Here is a 25,536-nt window from a genome sequence, read left to right on the forward strand (position 1 = left end):
AGTGAGACGTCATCACGTGTCTCAGCGGGGACGAGCACGTTTTGGGAGCGACCCTTCCCTGAAGCAGGCACGCGCATTTTACCTTTGACACACACTCAAGCTGTATTTCGCTGGTGTTTTGGGGGGATTTCCTACTTCTGTACTGTTGTTAATAATAATCATAACAAATAGGTCTAAAATAATTCAATTTAGACATCTTTGTTCAGGTCACCCTCTGGTTAAGTTGACCTGTCCTTAATAATGTGTCCGCATGGTAGTCAAAACAGCGCGAATCAATGTCAGTGCAATGACTCAGTGCACTATTTTGGTTAAGCGTTGTTTTTGTTTATTTTTGGCTTTTAGGATTTGCAACTTTATTGTACTAAATAAAACTGAATGAAATTATGATCCATACACATTGACCGTTTTTAACATAAACCTGAAAATTAAATGTCACACTTTCCAAACTGTCGTAAATCTTGAATATGAAAATAAAAAAAACTTATTCAATTTGTTTATTAAAAACGTGCAAAATAAATTCAGAAATATTTTCCTAAAACATGTTTTACAAAGTGTATAAACAATTTGAGCTTTCAGTATTAATTCTACGAGGAAGAAATTTCCCATTTTTTCCAATGTTGTTGTTTAAACCACAATTAACACGTGACTATTATTTACAAGACCATGTGACCTTTTTAAATCATGCCCATTTTATTTAAATATTCTGTTTTTGCCTGTTCACACGGGAAGCACCAAACCCTTTACCATGTGTTGTTTCTTTCAGATTTGAAAACAACAAAACCATATCTTCCAAAGACCACCCAAAACCATCCAAAGAATTACCAAACAGCACCATAGTTGAAACATTGCTTGTTCAATCCACCTTGCTGAGCTAACAAACCACTCAAATGATCATTTTCATTTTAATAACTGATTTTCCACGCGTTTAACTTTGCACCGCAAATGTGACAGGATACAGGTTAATATCCACTGCTGTATGGATATCCGTTATGTTAATGTACAAAATAAACCTGATTTAACGTCCACAAACTGGGATGTATAATTGTACTGATATGTGGCTGTGGTGATAAGTAAAGCTGAAGTAAATCGCTGTAATTCATTAACATGCACTGTTTTAAAAACGTTTTAAACCTGTAAAACTCATTCTTGATCATATTTAATGATGATTGATGATCACAGAGAGCTGAACAGATCTTTTAATCCCAGCTGCTTTGCGCACGTCCAATCTTGTTGATATGATTATATGCGTTACTACAGAGACATGTTAATACGCAGCTGTCAATCAATTCGATGGGCAGGAAAACCGCACTCTTACGTCACGTTGCGGTGGGCCTCAAAATGGGAGGGATTTGGACCCTATTTTAACGTCAGGAGATTAGTATGTAATGTATGAATGTATTTTTTTTCTCTCGTATTTTTAATAAACTCAAATAATGCATGTCAATGGCTTTAATGACTAATACATTGGCATTAATTCAAGTATACTTAGACTGTAAAAGGCCTATCTAAGGGGATAGACCTTCATCTCTAAACTCATAATACTATTTAAATCCTATGGTGATTACTTAAAGTTATTAACAGTTTAAGTAAATTAGTCTGCTTAATTCTATAGTATGACTAAATAGCTTTGTTTGGTTTAGTAGATAGCAGATCTATGGAGACCACACAAACATATTCTAATCTGAGTAAGTAGGGTTCTGCCTTTTTAGAAGAGTTTTAATCACCTCTGTTTAGTGACCAAGACTGACATGCTTGTGCTTAAGAGATTGTATACTCGGCCGGTACAAGACTCAGGATGTTATAGGAATCCGAATGAATGAGAATAATATACAATAACGAATCAAAGAGAATATTCAATCATAATCTAAAGTAATATAAAAATAGACAAAATAATCTTATCAATGTTTTATAACTGGAGTCAGATAAAATGAGTATAAATATATTAATATTCTAGACCACCTCATATTAAATTTGAGTCAGATATGAGTTAAATTTAAAGTAAATCAATATTGTGCACTGGAAAGACCGAACATGCAGTAAACCTTCTTCGACCAGTAGACACCGTCGTTGGACTAACTGGCTGGACCTTACACCTGGTATTGGAAACTGTTAGTTGTGGAATAACTGAATAATGGATGACTGTGCATAGTGCATTTCTATGATGCATTTCTCTCATGCACGCTCAAGGATCAACCAACCAGCGAAAACACAGATACATTGTTGCTTGTTTTGCATTGTTCCCAGATATGAGTCCAGGGTTATAACAACAAATCCATTTATTTACAAATGAGCATGTAAAATGTTCATGTTTATCACAATTTTTCTTAGATGTGTAAAGAACATGACCTGATATAACAGAGGAGTCTATAATTCTGTCGTGTAGAACGTGTTTGATCCTCAAAGCGTATCTGATCCTGCAGTGTCATCCAAACTGTCTCCTGGACCCTGACCCGACACCTGGGCACCCTCCACCTGTCCACCTTCACCAGCATCACTCTGATTAGTTTTTGCGTCCTCAATTCTGTCCTGGTCTGAGCTCATTTCCTGCGACTCATCAGCTCGTTCTTCCTCATCCTCTTCCTCCTCTGCGTCCATTTCAAACACACGTACATGCCTCAAATTGGCACTGAGCTGATGAGAGAGAGATCAGACAATAGATTTACTTACCATTTACAGAATATGCAAGCAAGCTAAACTCTTTATGATTTTCTCTTTATCTGGTTGCTAATTATTTTTTAAATAAGTGCAATTATTAAACAGTAATATAATAATCATTTATTTATTTATATAACAATTAGTATATCCAAAAAATATATATATATTGAAAACTAGGCCTGTCACGATAAAGAATTTTTGTTGTGTGATATATTGTCACAGAAATTGTTGCGATAATCAATATTATTGTCATTTTGAGATTATTTTATACCACTGATTATATAATGATTATATAACAGCATAATAATGCAAATAGCCATAAACACTTAATATTTATTCTTGAGGTTATTTATATCTATAATTTGAAGTTAAAAAAGTAAATATCCTTTTATATATACTATTAAATGTTCTATAAGGTAAATGTTCAATTATAAACGGTCACCGGTGGAATAGAAATATCATTGTGAAATGGCTTTAATGTTATTTGTGAATTTGTAAATATATATTGCAAAGCCAAAAAAAAAATTGAGGTCATCTCCAAGTATTGCACGATAAGTCAATATATTGATTGTTGTGACAGGCCTATTGAAAACAAATCTTTATTATATTAAAGTATATATTCTTAATATTAAAAAGCTGTAATAATCACATTAATAATTATGAATTATTAATTGTTCAATTATTAATAAATGATTTACATTTATTAAAAACATTCATATGAAAATGTTTCAATTCATCAAAAAGATTTAAGTGTTTCATTGATACTTTATATATTCTTTATCTAAATAATTAAATCATTGAAATTAATGACAGTGATTCTGCATTTTTTTAAACTAAAAATTAAAAGTTAACAATTTTCTTTGTTAAAAAACTGTTGTTGTCTTTATACCTCAGCTTTTACTTATAAAGGTTAAAAACATTCTGGAGTTGTATATTCTTACCACACAGGCCACTTTGCGGATCCCATTAACAGCCACAAACTGAGCGCTGATGTTGTCCATCTCTCTGCTCTGGTTTCCCCAGGCAACACCCTGCACTGGAATTCCCTCAGTCTGCTGCTCCAACCTGAAACACCACAACATCAAAAAGTATTATTTCAGGAGAATAAATAGGACAAACCAAACATAACCATACTACAATCCAGCATTTTGCTGGAACTGCTTCTTAATATGCATCATATTACTTACATTTCTTTAAAGGAGCCCTTGATTATTATTTAATATTTTAGCATTATCTAGTGTGTGATGTTTCTGTTAAGTATAAACCACATCTTCAAAGTTGCAATGCTCAAAGTTCAGTGCAAAGGGAGATATTTACTTTTACACAATTCACTTTTTTCAACAGACATCTGCTAGAGATGACAATGAGCTTCTACCTGGGTTTGTGCATCAAAAATTTTAGGATTTACACAAATCCCACCTCACGGGGAATGGTGTTTCTATCAACATGCACAAGTCAGTTAGCTAATCAAAACACACTGGGCTAGCTGACCAATCAGAGCCCATTATATATTTCAGAGAGAGGGGCTTAGAGAAAGGAAGTAAACACACCGTTTTTAAAAGAACGCAAAAAGCAGTGTAAAGATAAAATGTGTAAAAATGATGTCAATTAAAAAAAAAAACGAAGCATGAACATTTCATATGGCACCCCTTAAACACAATCAAGACTTTGAAGTACTATTTTAAGTAATAAACAGAAAGTAAACAGTAACTGTGCTGTACCTGAGTGAAAGGTCCCAGCTGAACTCCTCATCCCAGCTCATAGCAGAGTTTAGGGGAAGCTGAGCGAGGACGCGCATCTTATTCTCATCATCTTCCAGTCTCCGCAAAACCACTGTCAACGTCTCATCATCATAAAACCGAGCATCAAGGCAACCGTATGAGCAGTCGCTATAAAAATAATTGTATTTAGTCATGCATTGGTAAACTTGAAATTATGGCAATACTTTCATAATATGGCAATTTTTTTTTAAATTGCACCGATGAACTCACACAGAAGCAGGTACGGGTGTTTCATCATCTATACTAGAATTGAGTGGAGTGTTAAGGTTCAGGGCCACCAGACCATTAGGTACAGACCTGAAACAGAAGTAGTACATTCATCTGCATTTGAGGGTAGTCGTCATGTATGATTTGCAGTGGTGGTAAGAGTACTGAAAAAGCAAACTTAAGTAAAAGTACCATTACTTGCCTAAAAATGTAGTGCAAGTAGAGTAAAAGGATCTGTTATAAATATTACTCAAAGTATGAGTAAAAAGTAGCCCTTTCAAAAGTACTCAAGAGTATTATGCTGTTAAAAACTGATGTGTTTACATGTAATTTGTGGATGTGTGTAAACGTAACATTCTGTAGTGGATTTAGTTATTGCCCAGCAGGCACACAACATCATAAGACGATAATTTTAGGTTAAATTAAGGTTGTGACGTCAGGTGACCAAAATTCAATGTCTAGCCAGCATCTAAGGACAACGTTATTTTGATGTTCGATAATGGTGTCAAATGACGTTGATATTTGGTCGATTTTAGGTTGTTAGAAAGTAACCAAAATCCAACGTCGACCCAACATCTAAAACCAACACAACGTCAAGCTGTAACATCACTAGACGTTGATATTTGGTTGGTTTTAGGTTGGAAGTTGGACCTTGACATTAGCCTGACATTGAGTTCTGACGTCAACCTGCTTTTCATTACCAAACAAAATGCAACGTCCCCATGATGTTGGGGTACAACGTCAATCTAATGTCATGTTGACGTCTTGTGCTTGCTGTGTGTTTAAGGCCATTTCGGTCATCATAGAGTAAACATCCTTCATCTTGGCATCAGTGACATGCATCTAAACAGTCTCTGGGTCAATGCGTGTAAAAACTTTGAACGTCTTATGGACACTTTTAATGCTTACAAACAGTTTGCTGCAATTATAAATCGCCCATGTCTTGAGGTAGTTCATTATGATGCTATTTCCCTTCTATGTGTGATTTGATTGGACTAGCAGGACTGATTTTTCTAATAATTTTTCTATTATAGAAAAGAAAAAATAAAGTAGTGACTGCGGGTTGAAGGAAAGTAGTGGAGCAAAAGTACCGATACAGCACTAAAAATGTACTTAAGGGTAAGTAAAAGTACACATTTTTAAAACTAAGTAAATTACAATTCCTAAGAAAAACTACTCAATTACAGTAATTTGAGTATTTTTAATTGGTTACTTTACACCACTGAGGATTTAAAACTTTTTCAAGCTTTAACCTTTTCTTCTAGTATTATTTGTATGTTATACACATTTAAATAGTCATAGAAGTTCTGCAATAAGTGTTTATAGTTGGCATATGATCACACAGAAAAGATCAAAACTACATGAGGCATCAAATGAAGCAACCATTAAAATATATATTCGTCACTGTTATTTGCACTAATTCATTCTTCAGTCCAAATTTTTTTGAAGTACATAAGGGCCAAACCTTTAAATAATAGCACACAAATAACTTTTATCTCTATATTTTCATTTCTGATCAAAAACAACAGATAACATAAGGAATAGCATAGAAGTATGTGTACCTGTTGGGGTCTGTCGATCTCCTAAGAATATAGATTTTAGAGGGCGAGATCTCAGGCATGCAGAACACTACATAATGCATAGCAGCCTTCTTGTCATTCCACCTGCATGAAAACACACTCGCATCAACATCCTCGCAATGCAATTTTACACTGTAAAAACAGAAATGACCACAACAGAGATTTACAGTCCCACTTACAGTGAAGGCAGCTCAAACAGCCTTGGAGTATTTTCTGAGCTATTAGAAAAAAAAAACAGTGACAGTGAGAAAAACAGTGAGACAAAATTAGGATGAGTATATAGATATTTAAACACAGATTCAGCGATTATTGGAGTTTACAGGGTGTCTAGTGGTCCCTCATACACATAATATAAAACAATTCTCTAAACTTCCCCTTAAATAGTTAAAATTAGTATATCTACAAAATCCAAGCAGTGTTCATATTAAATACAAGGGCTGTGTTCAAGAACCGGCAGACTGAATCTAGAATATTACCTTTCTGGAACAGTGTACAAGCGTAAACACACAGCTTGTTTCACCGAATCACCAATGACTGCCTGAAAAACACACAGACATCTGATTAGGAGTCGGATGCATTAGCACTCAGGGAAAGCGTGGTCAGCAGAAAGGATGAAACTGTTAATGTAGTTAATGCTTCTGTTACATATGTGCTGCAGACTATGTTAATGGACGGATGTGAGAAGCTTGAATTTAGAGAATCTTCTGGAAAATAGATTTATAAAATGGTAACGGTTGTACATTTTTTGTGACCGATAATATTTTTATCCAGAGTCAAATCATCTGAGAAATATTGCTAAGTTACGAAGTATGCTATCCATCTCAGATGCAGAAAAACTAGTCCATGCTTTTATGACTTCAAGGCTGGGTTACTGTAATGCTCTGTTTGCTGGCTACCAAGCATCCTCTATTAACAGACTTCAGCTAGTGCAAAATGCAGCTGCCAGAGTTCTTACCAGGTCTAGAAAATGTGATCATATCACCGCAATTTTATCCTTCTTACACTGGCTGCCTGTTAAGTTTCGTATTGAATTAAAAATATTTCTTCTTTCCTATAAAGCTTTAAATAATTAATAAAGGTAAATGTAAATAATCTAGCTCCTGTTTATCTAACCAACATTCTGTCTCGCTACAATCCAACCCGCTCTTTAAGATCTCAAAACTCATTGCTTCTAGTAGTACCTAGAATAGCAAAGCCAAGTAAAGGAGGTCGAGCCTTCTCATTTATGGCTCCTAAACTCTGGAATAGCCTTCCTGATAATGTCTGAGGCTCAGACACACTCTCCCAATTCAAAACTAGATTAAAGACCTATCTTTTTAGTAAAGCATACTCAGTGCATCACGTAGCAGTATGATACATGAATGTGCTCCACACAGGTTTCTGCATCTCGTTTATATACACTATGAACAGCAGCTACGCTAATTATTCTATTTATTCTCTATTTCCACCTGGGAATACTCATCCTGAGGCCCTTAGACTATGCAGCGCCGCTGATTCGATCCAAGACCAGCGACAAGATGATCCCAAGGTTTCCATATCCTGGATCAGGCCATATCCTGAGCAGCTGCTGTGGTGGTCATAGAGGAGTGGTGAGCATGAGACTGTTCGCTGTTCGTGATTCCTGTGACGCTCCAGGGACAGACGAGTCTTCGCTGAGGTCCAGCTTCCAGCGCCTAGACTGCAGCTCTGCACAAGACGTTTGGCCAGAGGAGAAATGGTTGTGCCCATCTGAGTCTGGTTTCTCTCGCGCTTTTTTAATTCTTCACTTTCGCCAATTGGTAAGGTTTTTTCCCTCCCCGCTGTCGCCACTGGCTTGCACAGTTCAGGATCTGTAGAGCTGCCCATCGATGGATTTGTCTTCAGTGTTTGGATTCTCAGTAGTGATTATTAAACCAAACCACACTGAACTGAACTTAAACACTGAAAACTGAACTGACACGAATTCAATTTACTATGATCTTTCATGTGAAGCTGATTTGTCTCGGTACAATCTTTGACTTTGACACAATCTACATTGTAAAAGCAATATACAAATAAAGGTGAATTGAATTGAATAAAATCTCTGATGTCTGCACATAACAGCGCCTCAACTTGTGTTTTTACAGTTGTTCTGGTTGATTGAATTCCATAAACACACTGACTCAAACAAAGCCCAACCCATAGTAAAGTGCTGAAAACAGAATGTTGTTTAGCCCTAAATTACAAGGTTTCAAAGAAGGCAGATGTAAAAGTGTTGTCCTGCTGTAGTACTGTTGTCCATCAGTCACCATGTCACTGTGGCTTTGTTTACAGAAACAAAGAGTAGTAAAGTTTGTGTGTGTGTGTGTGTGTGTGTGTGTGTGTGTGTGTGTGTGTGTCTCAGAGACTCACGGCTGGTTTCTGTAAGCACAGATCAATGGACGCCTCCATCAGTCTCTTGACAAAGTGCAGAGACTTCTGTGGGTAAGTGGGGAAGAGCAGTGGACTGTCTGCAAAATAAGTATCCAAAGTATATAAATAGTTACATTTCATTTATTCATTTTCTTTTCGACTTAGTCACTTTATTAATCAGGGGTCGCCACAGCGGAATGAACCGCCAGCTTATCCAGCATATGTTTTACATAGCGGATGCCCTTCCAGCTGCTACCCATCAATGGCAAACACCCATACATTCTCATTCACAAACATAGAGTACGGACAATTTAGCTTACCCAATAGTTACATTTTACATTTACCTTATTCATGTTGCCAAAACCTTAAGCTCACATTAGTAATCTTGAGATATAATAAGGGAAGGAAGGGATTTTACCTTTCAGGTGAGTGCTCTGTTTTACAAACGTCACCCATTGGTTGCCTTCCATGTTGGGTGGAGATACCAAGTCTTCATCTTCATCCTTCAAATACTAAAAAGGAAATTAAAAATAGACCAAAAAATTCCCATTAGAGTATATACAAATGTTCTATTCTTATAAAATATATAAAATCATATACAACATATAACATTTGCTAGTTTTAAGGAGATATTTCTAGATTCCACTTAGACTAAAATTGCATTAAAACTATATAGACATTTAAAAAACTAATTGCATGCACGCACGCACACACACACACTTGTATTGGTTTATGATGACTTTCCATTGATGTAATGTGGTTATACTCTAAAACCAATTTTACAGGGTTTCTGCAGGTTTCAAATTTCAAAAGTCAAATTTAAGACTTTTTAAGACCATTTTACAGAGCTAAACACTAAGGATTTTTTTTTCGAATGACCCGGTTGTGGTTGCTTTATTAAATGTTATTAAATATTTCTAAGCCAAATATTTAAATTTGTCAAAACAAGAAAACTCCAGTTGTATGTACTTTTTTTCAACATTTCTTTTTTTAAAATGACAAGTTTAACGTTAAACGTATATTCATTATGGACACAATTACATGAATGATCAAAAATATATATTTGTTGGCTTTTTGTCCGAATAGATTGAGAATAACTCCTATTCAACCTAATGCTTTTCTGTTATACCTTGCCCATGCCTATTTTTAAATATCGTGCTTCCCCTTACTTCTGTACATATTTTTGTATAACTGAAGGATCATGTAAAGAGAAATATTGCTCTGTTATCATCATGAGGAACTGTTTTTCAAGTTCTTTCCCTGATTGTAGAATTAAATTTGGACATTTTGATGTAAAAATGGCTGTTGTCAATTGCATCTCTTTGCAATAAACAAACAAACATATATATATATATATATATATATATATATATATATATATATATATATATATATATATATATATATATATATATATATATTGGTGATTGGATGGATGTTGGATTGATTGGGTAGTATTACTAGGACAGAGGAAAATTAAGACCTGTTAAAAATGTTTTAAGACCTACAACACAATATTTCAGTGAATTTAAGAGTTTTTTTAAAAGGCAGATTTCTTCAAAAAGATTTTTTGAAGGTTCTAACCTGTCCGACACGCTCAACATTGAAATATTTCCCTTTTCGGTCAAACAGCTCCTCGTTCTGAAATGCAGGACAGAACATGTGAACATGGCCTCACACTAAACGTTTCATTAAAATTTAAAACGATGCATACATGTATGTCTCACTCACAGCACTGAAATGCTCAGACAGGAAGTCAGCCACAAAAGCCAGATCCTTTTGAGTCATCTGAAACACACAATCACACTTACTTTATTACAGAAAAGTATATTAATTTAATTTGTTCTATACGTATATGTTATTATATATATATATATATATATATATATATATATATATATATATATATATATATATATATATATATATATATATATAATTTACCGGTTATAATCATTTACTTTTTTCCATCCAAAATATTTCACTCTCTCCATTTCTGGCTTTAATATCTCACCTTGTTTAGCTCAGGAGGAACATGATCTTCTGACATTCGCAGCATTGCTGTAAAAAGCAAAAGCTGTTACAATACAAAACCACAATGCTATTTCTCTGTTCTTAGTGAGTTAATCATGGGGCAACTGTTTAAGGCATTATAGATGCACTGCTGATATACAGGCTAATACAAGCTCACAACAGCTGCTACATTCCATAACGCCCTTTTGGGGATTATTAAAACATAATTAAACTATATTTTGATGAGTGTGCTTTTGTGCTCACACCTTGGGTTGGTTTAGGCCTGTTGTATGTCATAAATATGACACTAAATCTACCAAACTCAGTCTAAATGATCGATAATTTGATTTCAAATGATTAGTACAAAAAACAAATTGATTAAAAAAATAAAAAAAAAACCTGCATCACATCTTATAAATATAAAAAACAAAACCTTATACAAAGAATCAAAACTTGAATTAAATAGTAATTTTGAACCAATTGTAATAGACTTATTCATTAGGTGAATGTTTTTGGACCTTCTCAAGACCTTTTTTTGTGAATAACATACTCTGTGTCAGTTTGCACATTGTTAAAACAACAATTACAATACTATCATAGATGAGAAATCTTGCACATTCCCATTAAGTGACACTAGGATTCAGATCAGAGATTTGACTACATTTATTTGCAAGGTAAATCTCACACAAAGAAACTGCTGCTTACCAACATACAGCCATCTGAAGAAGGCTTTGAAGTTCTTCATACTTTTATCAATGACTCTGAAATACAATCAATTGAGAGGAGTTTTATAATGAATTGTACAGAGCAGACAATCATAGTGGACAGAATAACATTAAACTCACTGCAAAAGTTCACTGGCCTTCAGGGTAAAAGAGCCCACTGCTACGATGGCATCTATATCACAAACAAGAGAGAATGCAAAGAAACCTGGTTTTATTTGCAGAAATATCTTTTAAATATCAAACATAATTCCAATTAGTGTGAACTTTTATTTAAAGTATTATGTGTTTAATAGTCAACTGGATATTATGCATGCAAATCAATGCAGAACATATGATCAGACTGATCAATTGTCTGCTGTTAACCCAAAATATTATTTTAGTAAACTGAATAAAGTCTAAATAAAAATAACTATGCGACTACATAAAAGATCTAAAACACTAAAACACATATTTGGAGCTGTTGACAGTCATATGTGTCCCACGCTGCTAAAAACACTATTAGGACACATATATTTCACAAAAAATTGAAAATTGGTTGTTTTTGTGTTATTTCAAGCAAATTTGTTCTTCCGGTTTGAAAAGAAATTTCGAAGCTACGTCGCGACCATGAGATCCTTGTGTAAAACGTGGAGGCTGGATGTCTTTACCGACTGGTACAACATGACGTCTTTGAGTTTTCATCATTATTCATGAGAAAGACTTGGTTCGAACCAATCAGAGCGCTCTATTGTGTCTGAGGTGCAACTTCATTAATATGCATGATCGCTTCGAAGACTGTTTTTACCTGTTACAGTGTTCAGACGGCAGAGAGACGCCACGTTGTTTTGCCAACCATAATTAAAACAAGAAGAAGAAGTATTGTTTGGAGACACGGGTCATCAGTGTTGTGTTTATAAATGTGCCACAACAAAGGTTTTGTTTCCATTTCCCTGCTACGAGAGCACAGCGTGTGGACCCAAATGTGTGGATTACAGTGGTCTGCTAACACGCGACAAAAATATGTTTGTAAGGAACATTTTTAACCCGAGAGCTTTTTGCATCTGGAAATGGTGAAATCCGGATTTGCCACTCATCTTTTTTTTAAAAAAAGATGCAGTCCAGTTTGTGATGATTGTCCTGTCTCTACTGATTTTGTAAGTGAGCGATCAGTGTTCTTTGCAGTACTCTTTCAGTTTTTAAAGACATACCTTAGTCAAAATGATTTAGTTACTAAATTTACAGCACGTTAATATCACTACAGTATTATGGACTGATAGATCCGCTGTAAATGCTGCTCTGTGAATGTAAACACCTTTATCAAACTATTAGTGTTGTGTAGGATTTTCGCTGCATTTTGTGACAGGATAGTTTATACACACATGACTGTTTGACGCTATTCTCTGCACCTACCGACTCTCTGCATCTACCAAGAAATGCGGAGGACTGTTTTCTCCCATACGTGCGGTATCAAAAATTCCATTAAAACAACACTCTTCCAGCAGTTCCTCGCATACAATATCTCGTTTGTTAGGAAATGCATGCATGAAATGTTCCTGAATGAAAGTGAAAGTGCCAATCTGCAGTTAAAGTCGACAAATTAAGAATGAAACACCCGGAATTACATAAAACTCCGAAATGTGGATAGCGTGGTGTCGCAATGACATTAATCGAATTATGTGCTATAACATGTAAAACTGGATCATTAAAGAAACATTCAAAAAGCAACTCCTGTAAACACCTTAATCATATTATTGTCTTATTCAGATTAAAGGTGCAGTATGTAAGTTTGACACCCAGTGGTTGAACTAGGTATTGCACTCCCAGATCAAAACAAACAGAAGCGCAGGTTGCCAGGTTGAGGCCAGGAGGGAGTGATTTAAACCGTGTTCCAAATAAAAGCAACGGCACGCAATAGAAGGAATATCTCCCATATTAAAAGGAGTTGTTGTTCTAACCAGCACCTCAGATTGATGTATTAGAAACAGCTTCTATTTCTCACAGCTGAACAACAGAAAACTTAATGACATGATCACCACAGGTAAACCTCACGTGTTTTATTCAGTGTTAAATGCTAACAATTTGAGGTTGAATGCCATTTTACAAGACATTTATTGCATATACTGAAAGCAGCAGCAGATAGTTCACCTCAGATCTTGGAAATAAAATAAACCGTTTGAAATTTTACTTTAGAACTAAACATGTGATTCAGCATCTACATTTAATAATGTTAAAGAGGGTTACCATTTCGTGAGTTAGTGCATTGTCTGTGCTTCTGAATGGCTGTATTTAAATTTCTGTCGTGTTTGGTCTGGTGCAAACAGCCAAACTGCTTATCACTGCGTATATCGTCACGAAGCGTGTTGTTAGGACATGGGGTTACAATGTAACCTGCTTACCTAATGTTTACGCTCTTAATATTTATATCATTTGCTAAATAATAACCTCATGTGGAAGTGAATCTGCTAGTGTCCACCGGAGGTCACGTTTTGGTCACGGATGCTTGGTTTCAGAGCCTTTCTGACTGAATGAATAAAATGCGCGGTTTTCCACCAAGGCAACCCGGGGTGCTGAAATATAATTGGATGAACTGGCATTGGGCAGGTTAAAAGACCCAAAACAAAGACAGCGTTCCGGGAAAACATTTTCAAAGCAGAATAACTGAGTTCAGCATTGTTTTTCAGATAAACAAGTATGTTCACTTTGCATGTTTTTTAAATATCTGCAAACATATTATGGTATTTTTATGCTTTAGAAGAGTCAAAAACTTACATACAGCACCTTTAACACAAATAATTCCATTACTGATGTCCATGTATAAGTAGTCACTGTCTATCTCCCTTGCGTCCGTGTTTGTGCTGCCGCTGTGAAAAATCAGCAGTAGTGCACGTAATGAAACTCCCCTTTTCATGCAAGCCATTCCCTCTTTCGCCACTCGACACTCCCACCTAAACAAAGCTAGACTCATCCACTTTCTACTAGAGACTTCCACTTTCAAACTAGAGGTGTGAACACACCCTGCAGAGACAGGGGGGTGTCATGGACCTTTAATATGCATATTAGAATAAAATATTAATGTACATAAAACAAAAAATATATACTGTTGAAACTGATTCAAAGTATTTATGAATAATAGAATATAAATAATAATAAAACAATAAGTCTACAAATAGTGATTATTATACCCTCTATGTCTGTAGGATCCAGGCCGAGAGGCTGAAACTTCTGCTTCCAGAGAGCCATTCCTTTGACCTCGCTCAGGTGATAGAGCAGCGCCTCAGAGCCACTGTGGGAACAGCAAACACTCAACGATCATGCTGATCTCTAACACTCTCTATCAGGTGAACAATACCCACCTCTGCAAGTGACTGATAACAAGTTTCTGAATGCTGGAATAGGAAGAATCAATTGACTGACCCAGCATCTTCAAGCCCTGAGTAGTCAAACAACAAAACGTGTAGTTATAATGAATGATGTCGATTATAATTGCTGAAGTAATGAAAGCAGGCTACATGTAACTAGCACAATAAAGCTGAATGCAGGTAGATTTACCTTGACTGTGAGCTGATTCATGAGAAGAGCCTGAAGTTCAGGGCTGAAAGAGAAACAGGAAACTGGATTCATACAGGTCTAAAAAGAAATCATTTACCATATCTAATCTATTGGTTTGATTATGATAAGGAACAGTCAAAAAATAATAATATTATCAACACATCATCAGATATACTTCAGCTGTTTGCATTCAGGCGGAAGATCTAGAAGTCACCTACACTTTTCCCCCTAAAGTTTTCTTGTTCGTTCAGATCTAAGGCTGTGGGGTGATGAAACCATTTTTGCGTATCTCCCTGCTAGTGACAGCCTTTGGATGATGGTTGTAGATGAATTTATTGTAGATGGTAAAAGTTTTAAAATCACATTGTGCCCTCTGTTGGTCACTTAGAGCAAACACAAGCATGAGAAGATTGAATCTAGAATTCTGTGTAAACAACGTGGAACTTCTCAACCTTTTTGATTTGAAGGCATCCAATTGAAACATATATTTATATTTCAATCAAAGACAAGATGTGCCATTTTGCTGTCCACATTAAAGGGATAGTTCACCCCAAAATGAAAATTCTGTCATCATTTGTTCATTTTCCACTTGTTCCAAAACGGTTTGATTTATTTCTTCTGTTGAACACAAGATAATTTGAAAGATTTTTTCAATTGTTTCCAATGTGGATGTCAATGACTGCAGGACTCCAACATTTATTAGAATATATTAATTTATGTTCAACAGAAGAAAGAATTTCATAAAAGTTTAGAAACACTTGAACATGAGTAAATGCTGAGGAAATGTTCATATTTGGGTGAACTTTCACTTTAAATTACATTAAAAAAAAATGATTTCACATAGAGTTGAAATAAAAATTATAAGCCCTCCTGTTAGTTTTAAAATCGTAAAAAAAAAATCCCAAGTGCAGTTTAACGCAAAGATTTTTTATACTAAATTCTTATAACTAATATCTCATAATATTATAATAATACTCATAATATCATAATAATAGCACATAATATTTTACTAGTTATTTTGTACGATACTGGTATTCAGCCTAAATTGAGGCTTAAATAAGTTAAATGAGTTAACTATCAAGTTAATTAGGCAAGTTATTGGATAACTGTGGTTTGTTCTGTAGCCAATAGAAACAAATATTTCTTAAGGAGATTAACAATACTGACCTTAAAAATCTAAAAGAAAAAACTGCTTTTATTCCAACTAAAATAAATATCCTGAAAGAAAAAATACTATAGGAAATACTGTGAAAAATTCCTTGCTCTGTTTAATATAACTTGGTAAATAATTGAAAAAGAATTAAAATTTCACAGAAGGGCTAATAATTTTGCCCTTAACTGTACATAGAAGAAATCCTAAATGTATGTGAAGTGTCTACTTATATAGTACATTTTATTTTAAATTTATCATTTAAAAATTATCTTTTAAAATTCTACAGAATAAACAAAAATGTAAAATGTGTCACACAAACTAGTATTTTTCAGTATGCCGTCATTATGATCAATAAGATACAAAACGTGCTCTTCAAAAATCTAATATAACTAGATTTCTAAATTGTTTACCTTGCATGGCCCCATAACAGTAGCTCCAAAAACTCATCCTGAACCTGAGTGCTTGTGTTTTTTTCCTGTAAAGCAACACTGCAATTCATCAACTGTTCTAAAACGGTTAATAAACAAATCACAGCCAGTTAGGAGTGCTTTAGTGCAGTGGTTCCCAAACTGGGGGTCGCGACCCCTGCGGGGGTCGCAGAATAATTTCAAGGGGTCGCGAGAGTTATTTAAAAATTGTGTAATTTTCAGTGATTATAATAAATATTTTTCAGTATTACAAGTGAAAGCTAATATTTTCAGATTTTTAAAAAGATATTACTGATTCATAAAGTATTTAGGACACATTCAGGCAGAATGCATCTTTGTACTTGGAACGCAGCGCTCAGGAACAGTTTAAAACTGTTGTCATGTCAACTTGCTGCAGTAAACAAAGCCGGCAACGCTTGCCCCGCCTTCGCGCTCTTCTTATTGGCCCACTGCTCTAAGAACTGAACACGAATGATTGGTTAAAATCAGCTGTCAATCACTCAGTCAACGCCTCCTGTCTTCAGATGACAGGAGCTACAACCGCGAAAATGTAAAGCGCTGAAGACGAGAGAATGAAAACAACACTGACAGATTTTGTCTTAGAAACACCTAAAGCTACAAATATTGGCACATCTGATTACTGATCATGTGCTGAATGTTAATCCACCAGCTATACTTATTGAAGAGTGGATAAAAGACCTCCATTGGCTTCAAGTCTGCTATGAAAATAACTAGCATTCACTGTAAAGTCTGTGGGATATCTTTTGGGATATCCGTCCGTGTATCTTTTGGTCACTCAATAATGTTATAAAAATGTCTTTTCTTGTGATAACGGGAATTCATTGAGACATATTTTCCTCACGCATGCATATTTATTTTTTTGCTTGTTAGTTTTGATTAGTGTTGATTTTCAAATGCAATAAATCTGTTTATAAAACTTGTAGTAACAGTGCGATAATTGGTGGGAGCCACTAAATTTTGGCTGGTGCGTCTACATTTTTAAAGTTAGAAGCACCAGTGTTACCAAGCAAAAATGTTAATTTCGAGCCCTGTAATCTATAGTTAATATAGTTAAAATATTGTGAACAGCTTAAAAAAAAGCTATTTTTATTGTTTGTATATGCTTTGGTAGTGGGGGGTCGCGAGTTCTTGACGATCTTACAATGGGGGTCGCGGGTTTAAAAGTTTGAGAACCACTGCTTTAGTGGATCACAGTCCATTATTGCAATTATAAACCGTGGTTTAAATGCCTAATGAATCTCAGTGGTGTCTTATAACTGCTTGTTTGCTTTTTAACTGACCTGGACAAACTTAGTGAGGCGGAGGTCCATCTGCATAAGAATTTCCTCCCATGCTTCACACATGCAGGTGAGAGAGACACGCAGATACTAAAAAGATAAAAGAGAATGAAACATACTATTTGCGCAAGAACAGAAGAGTATAAGAAGACAGTCACCTGTAGCAGTGTTGAGATGTGTGTGAACTTGCGTGCCATCTTGGTCAGTTCGGGCAGACATGAAGACAGCAGCCCAGTGTCCAGCTACAACACAGTCAATCACAGTATTTGCTGTTCTAGTACTTAACAATTGACAATTATAGAGCAGGTAATAACCATCAATACGTAGGCCTGTCACAATAATCAATATATCGACTTATTCACTCATTCACAAAAAACAATTCTAGCAAAATTTGAGCTGATTTCGCTCTATGATTGTGATCTCTATCTCTATTGGAGGTGCCAGTATGGTTAAAAAAGCACTATAAATTACTATAGTATATTTTCATGTGTGTGTCTGACAACTGAAAATAGATCTGGAAGCATATTGCAGCCTCTCTTTATTTTTAGCTTGCACTTTTTTTGTTAACATTGATTATTATTTCATAAATGAGTGGCATAAACGGTCTTAAAATGACAATAATATAGTTTATCGCATTATATTTTGCTGCAATATATCGTACAACAAAAAATTGATATAGTGACAGGCCTATCAATATGGTATTTATGAATTATTTTAATAAAACAATTTTATATAAAAAAATCTTCTCTGTTAAACAGAAATCGGGGAAAAAATAAACAGGGGGGCTAATAATTCAGGTGGGCTAATAATTCTGACATTAACTCTTTACACTAAAAAAAAGCATTCACCTGTATGTAGCGTATCTCAGGGTTGTCATCTGTGGATCTAATCTCTGTTATAACAGAGAGAGACTTGAGGTCACTAGACAGTCCAAGACTACGGCACGTCCCTAAGATCTGAGAAAAGAGAAACATAAATATAAAGGATGTTATATTTACTACATCAACTTTTTTACATAACTATCTAGAATGAAAATATTGATTTAATGTACAGCTAGCTAGTTATAAATACTATAACCTACAGAAACTTGTTTTCACCAAGCGGCAACCTCCCGCTCTCCCTCGTGAAGCAAATACGGAAGTAACTGAAACTGCAATTCATCAAAATTCTGCTAGTCCTGGCTTCATAATAGAGCAAATTTTTATTGCCCCACTGTTAAAATGGCCAACTTTACAGCAGAAAAAAGGTGTTTATAGCCTGGTACAAAAAACTATTTTGGTTCATATAGCTAATATTACCCTTCATGACAACTGTGAGGGAGGGGGAGCTGTATTAAGTTATTTTAAGTGCATAATTGAGGGCGTGGCCACTTGAGTGACAGCTAGGTCTCGCTGGTCACTGTCACTTCACCTCAGCTGATTAGCTGCTGAACTCTGCATATACATCGTATTTTTGTTTTGGTTAATGTTTATTTACACAGTCAATTGCCTTTTGTAATTATTTCCTACAATTATCAGATGATATGGCATACTGTGTGCACTTAATTGTGCTCACAAACCATTCACGTGACTTCCATTTCCCAGGTGAGCGAAATGATATACTTATATACCATCTCTATAAATGTATTCGTTTTATTTAAGATCATTTATCATTTTATTTAGAACTTGAATGGACTCCAGAATCTGAAAGATTGAATAGCTGTAAGCTCTAAAACTGTCATCTGAACCATTGTCATACAGCGTTATGCCTGGATTTCATAAATAGCCTTGCATTTACTAACACAGACTACATTTTAAATGTTTGGAAGTAATTCGCCTTTTCCTCCTGTAGAAAAACATCATAAGAACAATGTTTAGTGGCTCAATGTATTACAACAGTGTTTTTAAAAGAGTAAACACTTTATTGATATAGTACACAACCAAGCCCATGAGGTCAGAACACAAGCGAGTCTCGGGTAATGAAGTATTAAGCGTTTCTCCCGAAGAAAAGCCTGTCTAAGCAAAATGCTTGCTGGCGTCTGTAGCTTCGCTCCCGCTCAGCCTCTTTGCCCTTGTTTGGTATGCCCCTGTCGATGCGATGACACGCGAACAAAATGGTGATGGTTAGCCACGCCTACTTGTAGCTTCTTTTGCGTTCTTCAGAAACCTATAGGTGACGTCACGAATTCTACATCCATCTTTTACAGTCTATGGTTTTCAAAGAAATCCATGTATTTGCTATTTTTCAATTTAATTAAAATATTTAAGTTCTGGATTTCTTTTCATTCAAATTTATTTCACACAATTTAAGCTTTTATCTTATAATTCTGAGGGAAAAAAATCTGAATTACAAGTTAAATTAAAAACAAATTAAACTTCCTCTCAGCATTTTGACTTCTGTTCTTTCAGAAATGCAAGCTATAGACTCACAATAATTAAAACATTTAAGTTAGCATTTCTTTTAAATAACCTAAATTTTACCACTTAGTTATTATGTTTAAATTTAAGAACAAACGTAAACATAAGAATTTGCAAAGAAAAAAAAAATGCTTAAGTTTTTATTTATAACTTACTCCACTTAGCGTTGCAATCTTATACAGGCCATAAGCATACAACTCAACAAATCCAGATGGTCCTCCAACAACCAAGATATTGAGTCTGCAAAACAAAGCATCAACGATCATAACATTAGCAAAGTACAAAGCCTACAACCATTCAGCTCAAATACATGCAAAACTGACCTCACTTCCCCTAAAAGGTTCGTGACTTCTTCTGATTTTTCTTCACTGTGAGGAAGAAAACGTCACATAATAAAAAACCAGAGCGCACACACACACACACACACAAACACACACACACACACACACACACATTGTCACATTAGCAACATGCGGATGACCATTTCAAAATAAAAGTAAATAAATAAAGAGTATGCTAAAGAAAAGGCAAATAATCAGCATTTAAGCACATAAAGTGTCTTCTTACCTAAATATCTTTGATGTGGTGCTGTAGCTAAACACAAACACGGCACAAAGGAAAATGGAAAAGCCATGAAAAACATTTAAAAATATAAAAAAAAACAAATGAGTGACCCAAGCATTTCTCATTCAGCCCTCTGGTAGATAAATCTTTCACTCGGAGTCTCACCTTTTAGGTAAAGTGGGTAACTTTGGAAGAAAACGGCTGGACTCATCCTCAGACTCGCTGAATGAGGTCAAAGTGCTAGAGGAAAATATAAAACCAATCAAACATTGGAATCAATGCAGAAAGAAAACAGTAGCATGTCAAAAATACAACCTGCTGTCATCTTGCACCTCCATCCAGTGCATGCAGGATGCTGGATATTCCACAGGGAACAGGTGGAGGATTTCAGCCTTTTCTGCATCACACAGGACCACCTGCTTCGTGTCGCCCACGCTGAACGCTAGAACTGCACACAATGATCCAATGTGGATAATCATATAACATAACATTAAGGTAAAGTTGGTTTTACATTCATAAATTTATTCATTTAACAGTGACAACTTGTGACGTGGTCCCTATTGTTTAGCATGCTACTTTGAATATTCGGTCTGAAATCAACAAATTCAAATTAAATTCAAAACAACATTAGCACAATTTATTTGACTGTGAACACTGTTTTACTTTGATAGTCATTGGCTGCTAATATGATTTGCCTATTTGCAAAGAATACCTTTCGAAAATTATATTATTCAGGTGAAAGTACAAATTTCCGAATATAAAACCAACTTTACCTCAATAGACCCTTTTCACAAGCCTGTTATGATGCATTTAACGGTCATCAGCATCTTAAATCCTTTAAAGTTTTTCATTTTTTTTTTTTTTTTTAAACGTAAAAACATGTATATGTATTTATGTAAATATAATATCATCTTTGCCTCAAATTACAAAAAACGAATTACCGCTTGTGCGAGGGGTTTCTAATGCAGTGTCTATGGGATAGGACAGCAAATTTGACGTTACTCTCCGTCATCAGTCTCACACAATTTTTTTCCATTTTCTGAATGTCTTTATAACATCATCGGGGAGTTTTTCTTTTATTATTTGAGCAAATAAGATTGTAAAAAAAATGATTTGTTGTATTATCCTATTCACTGTGCTTTAAGTTTTCCCAACTATGACGACTTCTATTACTGAGAAACCTGGAAGTGTAAAAAGGGTCTATATTTTCCAGTTCAATATTTTTATTGGTGTTTAACAAGACCGTACATGGTAGTATACAACACAACAGAGAAAAAATTACAGACTGTCTTCTTTTTCTTATTTTCCCACTATCCTCTCAAAATAAAATAAATAAAATTTCCTCTGAGAAGAACATATCCTCTGAAAGAATAAATAAATAAATAAATAATAAAAAAAAGAAAATAATAATTGAGCAAGTTTACAATAAAACATTTAAAAAAAAGAAAAGTTGCGTTAAGGAGTCAATATTTCCTCTGTCCAGTTGTTTACTGTGTATTATAGCTGATATCAACAGGGTAAGCCTTTAAAATAGTCTAAAACAGGGTTCCAGGTCTTGTAAAATAATTTGAGAGATCCTGCAAGTAAACATCTTAACTTCCTAAGCAATTGTTTTATGCAGCTAAAGATTTCTCAGATCCACATGTCATGTGATGGAGGAAGTACCTGTTTCCACTTGATAAGAATGGCTCATCTAGCTAAAAGAGTAGAAAAAGCAATAACCTGGCAAGATGCAACAGTCAAGTCAACTCTCTCTGAAATACCGCAGCTCAATATTTTTTAAAGTTGTTTTTTATTTGTCATATCTGTAACTGATTCTGCAGCAGAATATTTTGACAAATATTTGACAAGCGCATTTATTAGTAACAATAACACAAATAACAAAAAAACCTATTAACACTGCTAAAATATTTGTAAAATGTAACAAAAATTAGCAATAGAAAAAAAAGTGTCAAATTTGTGTGACACTTAGGACCTGAACATTGTGTGCTACAAACTAGTGTGTTCATAATTAAGACAACACATTAAAATAATCCAAAAGAAAATGTTTCTTACATTGTTATTTTAATACAATTATACAACTATTACAGCTATTAAAGATGTATTCCTTCCCTATGTTTATATGTTCTTTTTATAATTTGAAAGAAGTTATTTATTACAAGTAACGTGTGCATTTTACTTTTATGATTTACATTAACTATCATAACTTTGACGTGTCCACTGTAATAAGCCACTGAGATATTATTAGTTTACCTTTCCCATCGGGTCTCCAGGCCAGTGATGTGATCTCTTTTCCTGTGTTCTCATTAGGAGGTAAGCTCCACACACGATGAAAGTTGGCAAGCCGATGCAGAAGAAGCTGTAATGACAGAACAGTCCAATGAAGCCAAATGACAATCCCCTACTGAGAATAACAATAAGCTTTAACTAAACACAGGTACAGTATGTGTGTGTGTGTGTGTGTGTATGATTGAGGTAAAGTTACTTTATATATTCCTGCACATTCGTTCATTTCAACGGTCCCTATAGAATGTGTGAATATAAAGCCTCAATATAACTTCACCTCAAAGCGTGTAACAGTTATGTATGTCTACAATAGACCAACCTCTCCTGTAGTGTTGGCCAAAGCGATCAGATCTCTTTTAGGACACCAGGCCATGTACAGAATGGGGTTGGGGAGCTGTTTCTCCCCAACCTGCCGAAACGCAGGCATTGCTGAACCCTAGTGAATGGAAAAATAGTCTATTAGTAAGCAACCATAGTACAGACAGCATCAATACCGTTCACTCATGACTACTGCTGTCATATTCTGCTGGACATCTTTGACAGTAGTTATATTACACGCAGATTAATCCACAGTAAACTGAAACCCTTCAGGCATTAAAATGCTAAATAAATAAACAAAACGTTCACTTTAGTGACTGCTAACCCTGTCATGCTGCGCAACATTAGCCTAATATTAAGACTTCACTTACTTACTAAACAAATGACGGATGAAAATAAACTCCACAATCCAATTCTTCGTTTGAAACGTTTGGAGAAACCAATTTATTGCATCATAATATTCTCATTTGAACGATAAGGAGATCGATAATCAGAAAACTCATCATAGTGTGTGGCAGTCGGTGGCAGTACAGCATGATTCTGACCCGCCAATGAAAAGATGACAACGGAAAGCCCAATGTACCAAGGGCAATTTAAAAACGCGAAATGACTTTTCCACCAGCAAAAGGTAAATATAAAGAAATCTCTCAACTACCTGTTTGGTCTAGTTTTACCGCAAAATTACTGTTTTGTTTTTGACATTAGTTTTTACAACCACCGAGATTTTCAAGAAAATATTATTCTTAAGAATGCAAAGTTAAGAGTAGCATATGTTTTAAAGATTTTTAGGCACGTTTGGTCAGTTGACATTTAGAAAATAAACCATCTTAAAATACGTTTCTGAAACAGTTTTGTACACACAAAATGACGTTTAATTTTACACCTTACTTCAGAACATGAGAAATATTCAGAATTAAAAATCATTATAGATTCAAATAACATGCGTGATGCAAATTATGAGGGTGTGGTAGACATTTTCGACTAACAATTCAGTTACAGTTCTGATTATGTTGGAAACTTGTGTTATTCAATATACAAAAGTCAGTATTTTTGTTGTCAAATGCAGATTGCATATACACGGAATACATTAAAAAAATAACATTAACAGAAGTATAAAACAACTGAGCAGAAGGGCTGTCAAAATCACTCTGGACCCCTCACACCCAGCACACTGCCTATTTGAACATTTACCTTCTGGTCGACGCTACAGAGCACTGTGCACCAGAACAGCCCGACACAGAAACAGTTTCTTCCCTCAGGCAATCCATCTCATGAACACTTGATGATAGTAACTGTGAAACAAACATTACTACTTGCTATGCACGTTTAATACACATATACACTTATTTAACAACATACTTTACATGCCAATTTGCACATAACAGCTGCACATAACCTTGTATATAGTAATATACCTGTACATACACTTGTCAATTTGTATATTTGCATTCACTACTTACTTCCATTTTTTAAATATATTTATTATCTGTTTTTGTACTGTCTCTGTAATTCTGTTGCATTGTAATAGCTCTGTCACGAAAACCTCATATGTGTGAACATACCTGGCATTAAAGCTCTTTCTGATTCTGATGACAGCAGAGATATATGTTTTCAAAATAGGCATGTGAATTAGTCTGCTTATTGTGTACAATACTATACTTTTTTTAATGAAGAAAGAGATTGTCCTAAATAATTAACATAAATATACACAATAGTGAGGAATTTATGGTAAATGTTGGTTATGCGGGTTTTGGTGTGTTCTACTTTATTTAACAAAAAATAGTATACCAAATTTTTATGTTATTGTATGGGGGCAGATTTTTTCTAACTGTACCCAACATTACAGCATCATAAAATATTTTTTATGAATTTCATTAGGATAATTTTCAATGCCAAACAGTCCTATAGCATTTCAGAATACTGAGACTGTTTAACAACTGAACAGGATGAGAATAAATAAATAAAATCCTTCATTCATTGATTCTGCTCACTGAGAGACTGGACTAATTCTCTGAATGAGCCAGTGGTCTCCTTCCTGTCATTGAGACTCAGCCGTAATCAGTGCATGATTGTTGAGAAACAAGAATAGCTCTTTGCTGTCAGTGTTTATGAAGTGAATGTGATAAGTATCCTGAAATAGACAGCTACTGCACCACTCACGGTCAGCATCTGCGTTTCGTCTTAAACACCTCTCTTAAACCAGAGTTAAAGACTGAAACTTCACACACACAGAC

The 25,536-nt window shown here is 34.9% G+C and overlaps 1 protein-coding gene across 3 annotated transcripts; it reads right to left on the reverse strand.

Moving 5' to 3' along the window:
• Window positions 1-2,258: 2,258 nt before the first annotated feature.
• anapc4 (anaphase promoting complex subunit 4) lies at window positions 2,259-23,833 on the reverse strand. Of its 3 annotated transcripts, none has more exons than XM_056481774.1 (29): window positions 23,678-23,833; window positions 23,304-23,420; window positions 22,952-23,057; window positions 21,014-21,146; window positions 20,864-20,938; window positions 20,702-20,728; window positions 20,458-20,502; window positions 20,290-20,374; window positions 18,587-18,694; window positions 17,897-17,980; window positions 17,742-17,828; window positions 16,423-16,487; window positions 14,860-14,902; window positions 14,664-14,740; window positions 14,493-14,593; window positions 11,452-11,503; window positions 11,312-11,367; window positions 10,608-10,654; window positions 10,325-10,381; window positions 10,178-10,234; window positions 9,012-9,105; window positions 8,594-8,691; window positions 6,700-6,761; window positions 6,403-6,441; window positions 6,206-6,307; window positions 4,647-4,733; window positions 4,377-4,544; window positions 3,597-3,720; window positions 2,259-2,631 (listed from the first exon to the last, which is right to left on the reverse strand). In XM_056481774.1, the coding sequence occupies exons 2-29, from the start codon at window positions 23,409-23,411 to the stop codon at window positions 2,398-2,400; spliced, it is 2,421 nt and encodes an 806-aa protein (XP_056337749.1). In that variant the 5' UTR covers window positions 23,412-23,420; window positions 23,678-23,833; the 3' UTR covers window positions 2,259-2,397. The 3 variants fall into 3 exon arrangements, with proteins under 3 accessions (XP_056337749.1, XP_056337750.1, XP_056337748.1); XM_056481775.1 differs by having other exon boundaries at window positions 20,864-20,920; window positions 23,674-23,833; XM_056481773.1 differs by having other exon boundaries at window positions 23,674-23,833.
• Window positions 23,834-25,536: the final 1,703 nt, after the last annotated feature.

Source organism: Danio aesculapii, chromosome 20, assembly GCF_903798145.1.
Source record: "Danio aesculapii chromosome 20, fDanAes4.1, whole genome shotgun sequence".
NCBI lineage: Eukaryota > Metazoa > Chordata > Actinopteri > Cypriniformes > Danionidae > Danio > Danio aesculapii.

Bases quoted from the DNA above. Each gene is read 5' to 3' on its own strand.
- anapc4 (XM_056481774.1), bottom strand. From the start codon at position 23,411: ATGCCTGCGTTTCGGCAGGTTGGGGAGAAACAGCTCCCCAACCCCATT. The intron at 16,488-17,741 runs GTCAGTTAAAAA...GTTGCTTTACAG, and splicing joins GCCTCACTAAGTTTGTCCAG to GAAAAAAACACAAGCACTCA. The intron at 11,504-14,492 runs GTATAATAATCA...TTTGTGATATAG, and splicing joins GGATCCTACAGACATAGAGG to ATGCCATCGTAGCAGTGGGC.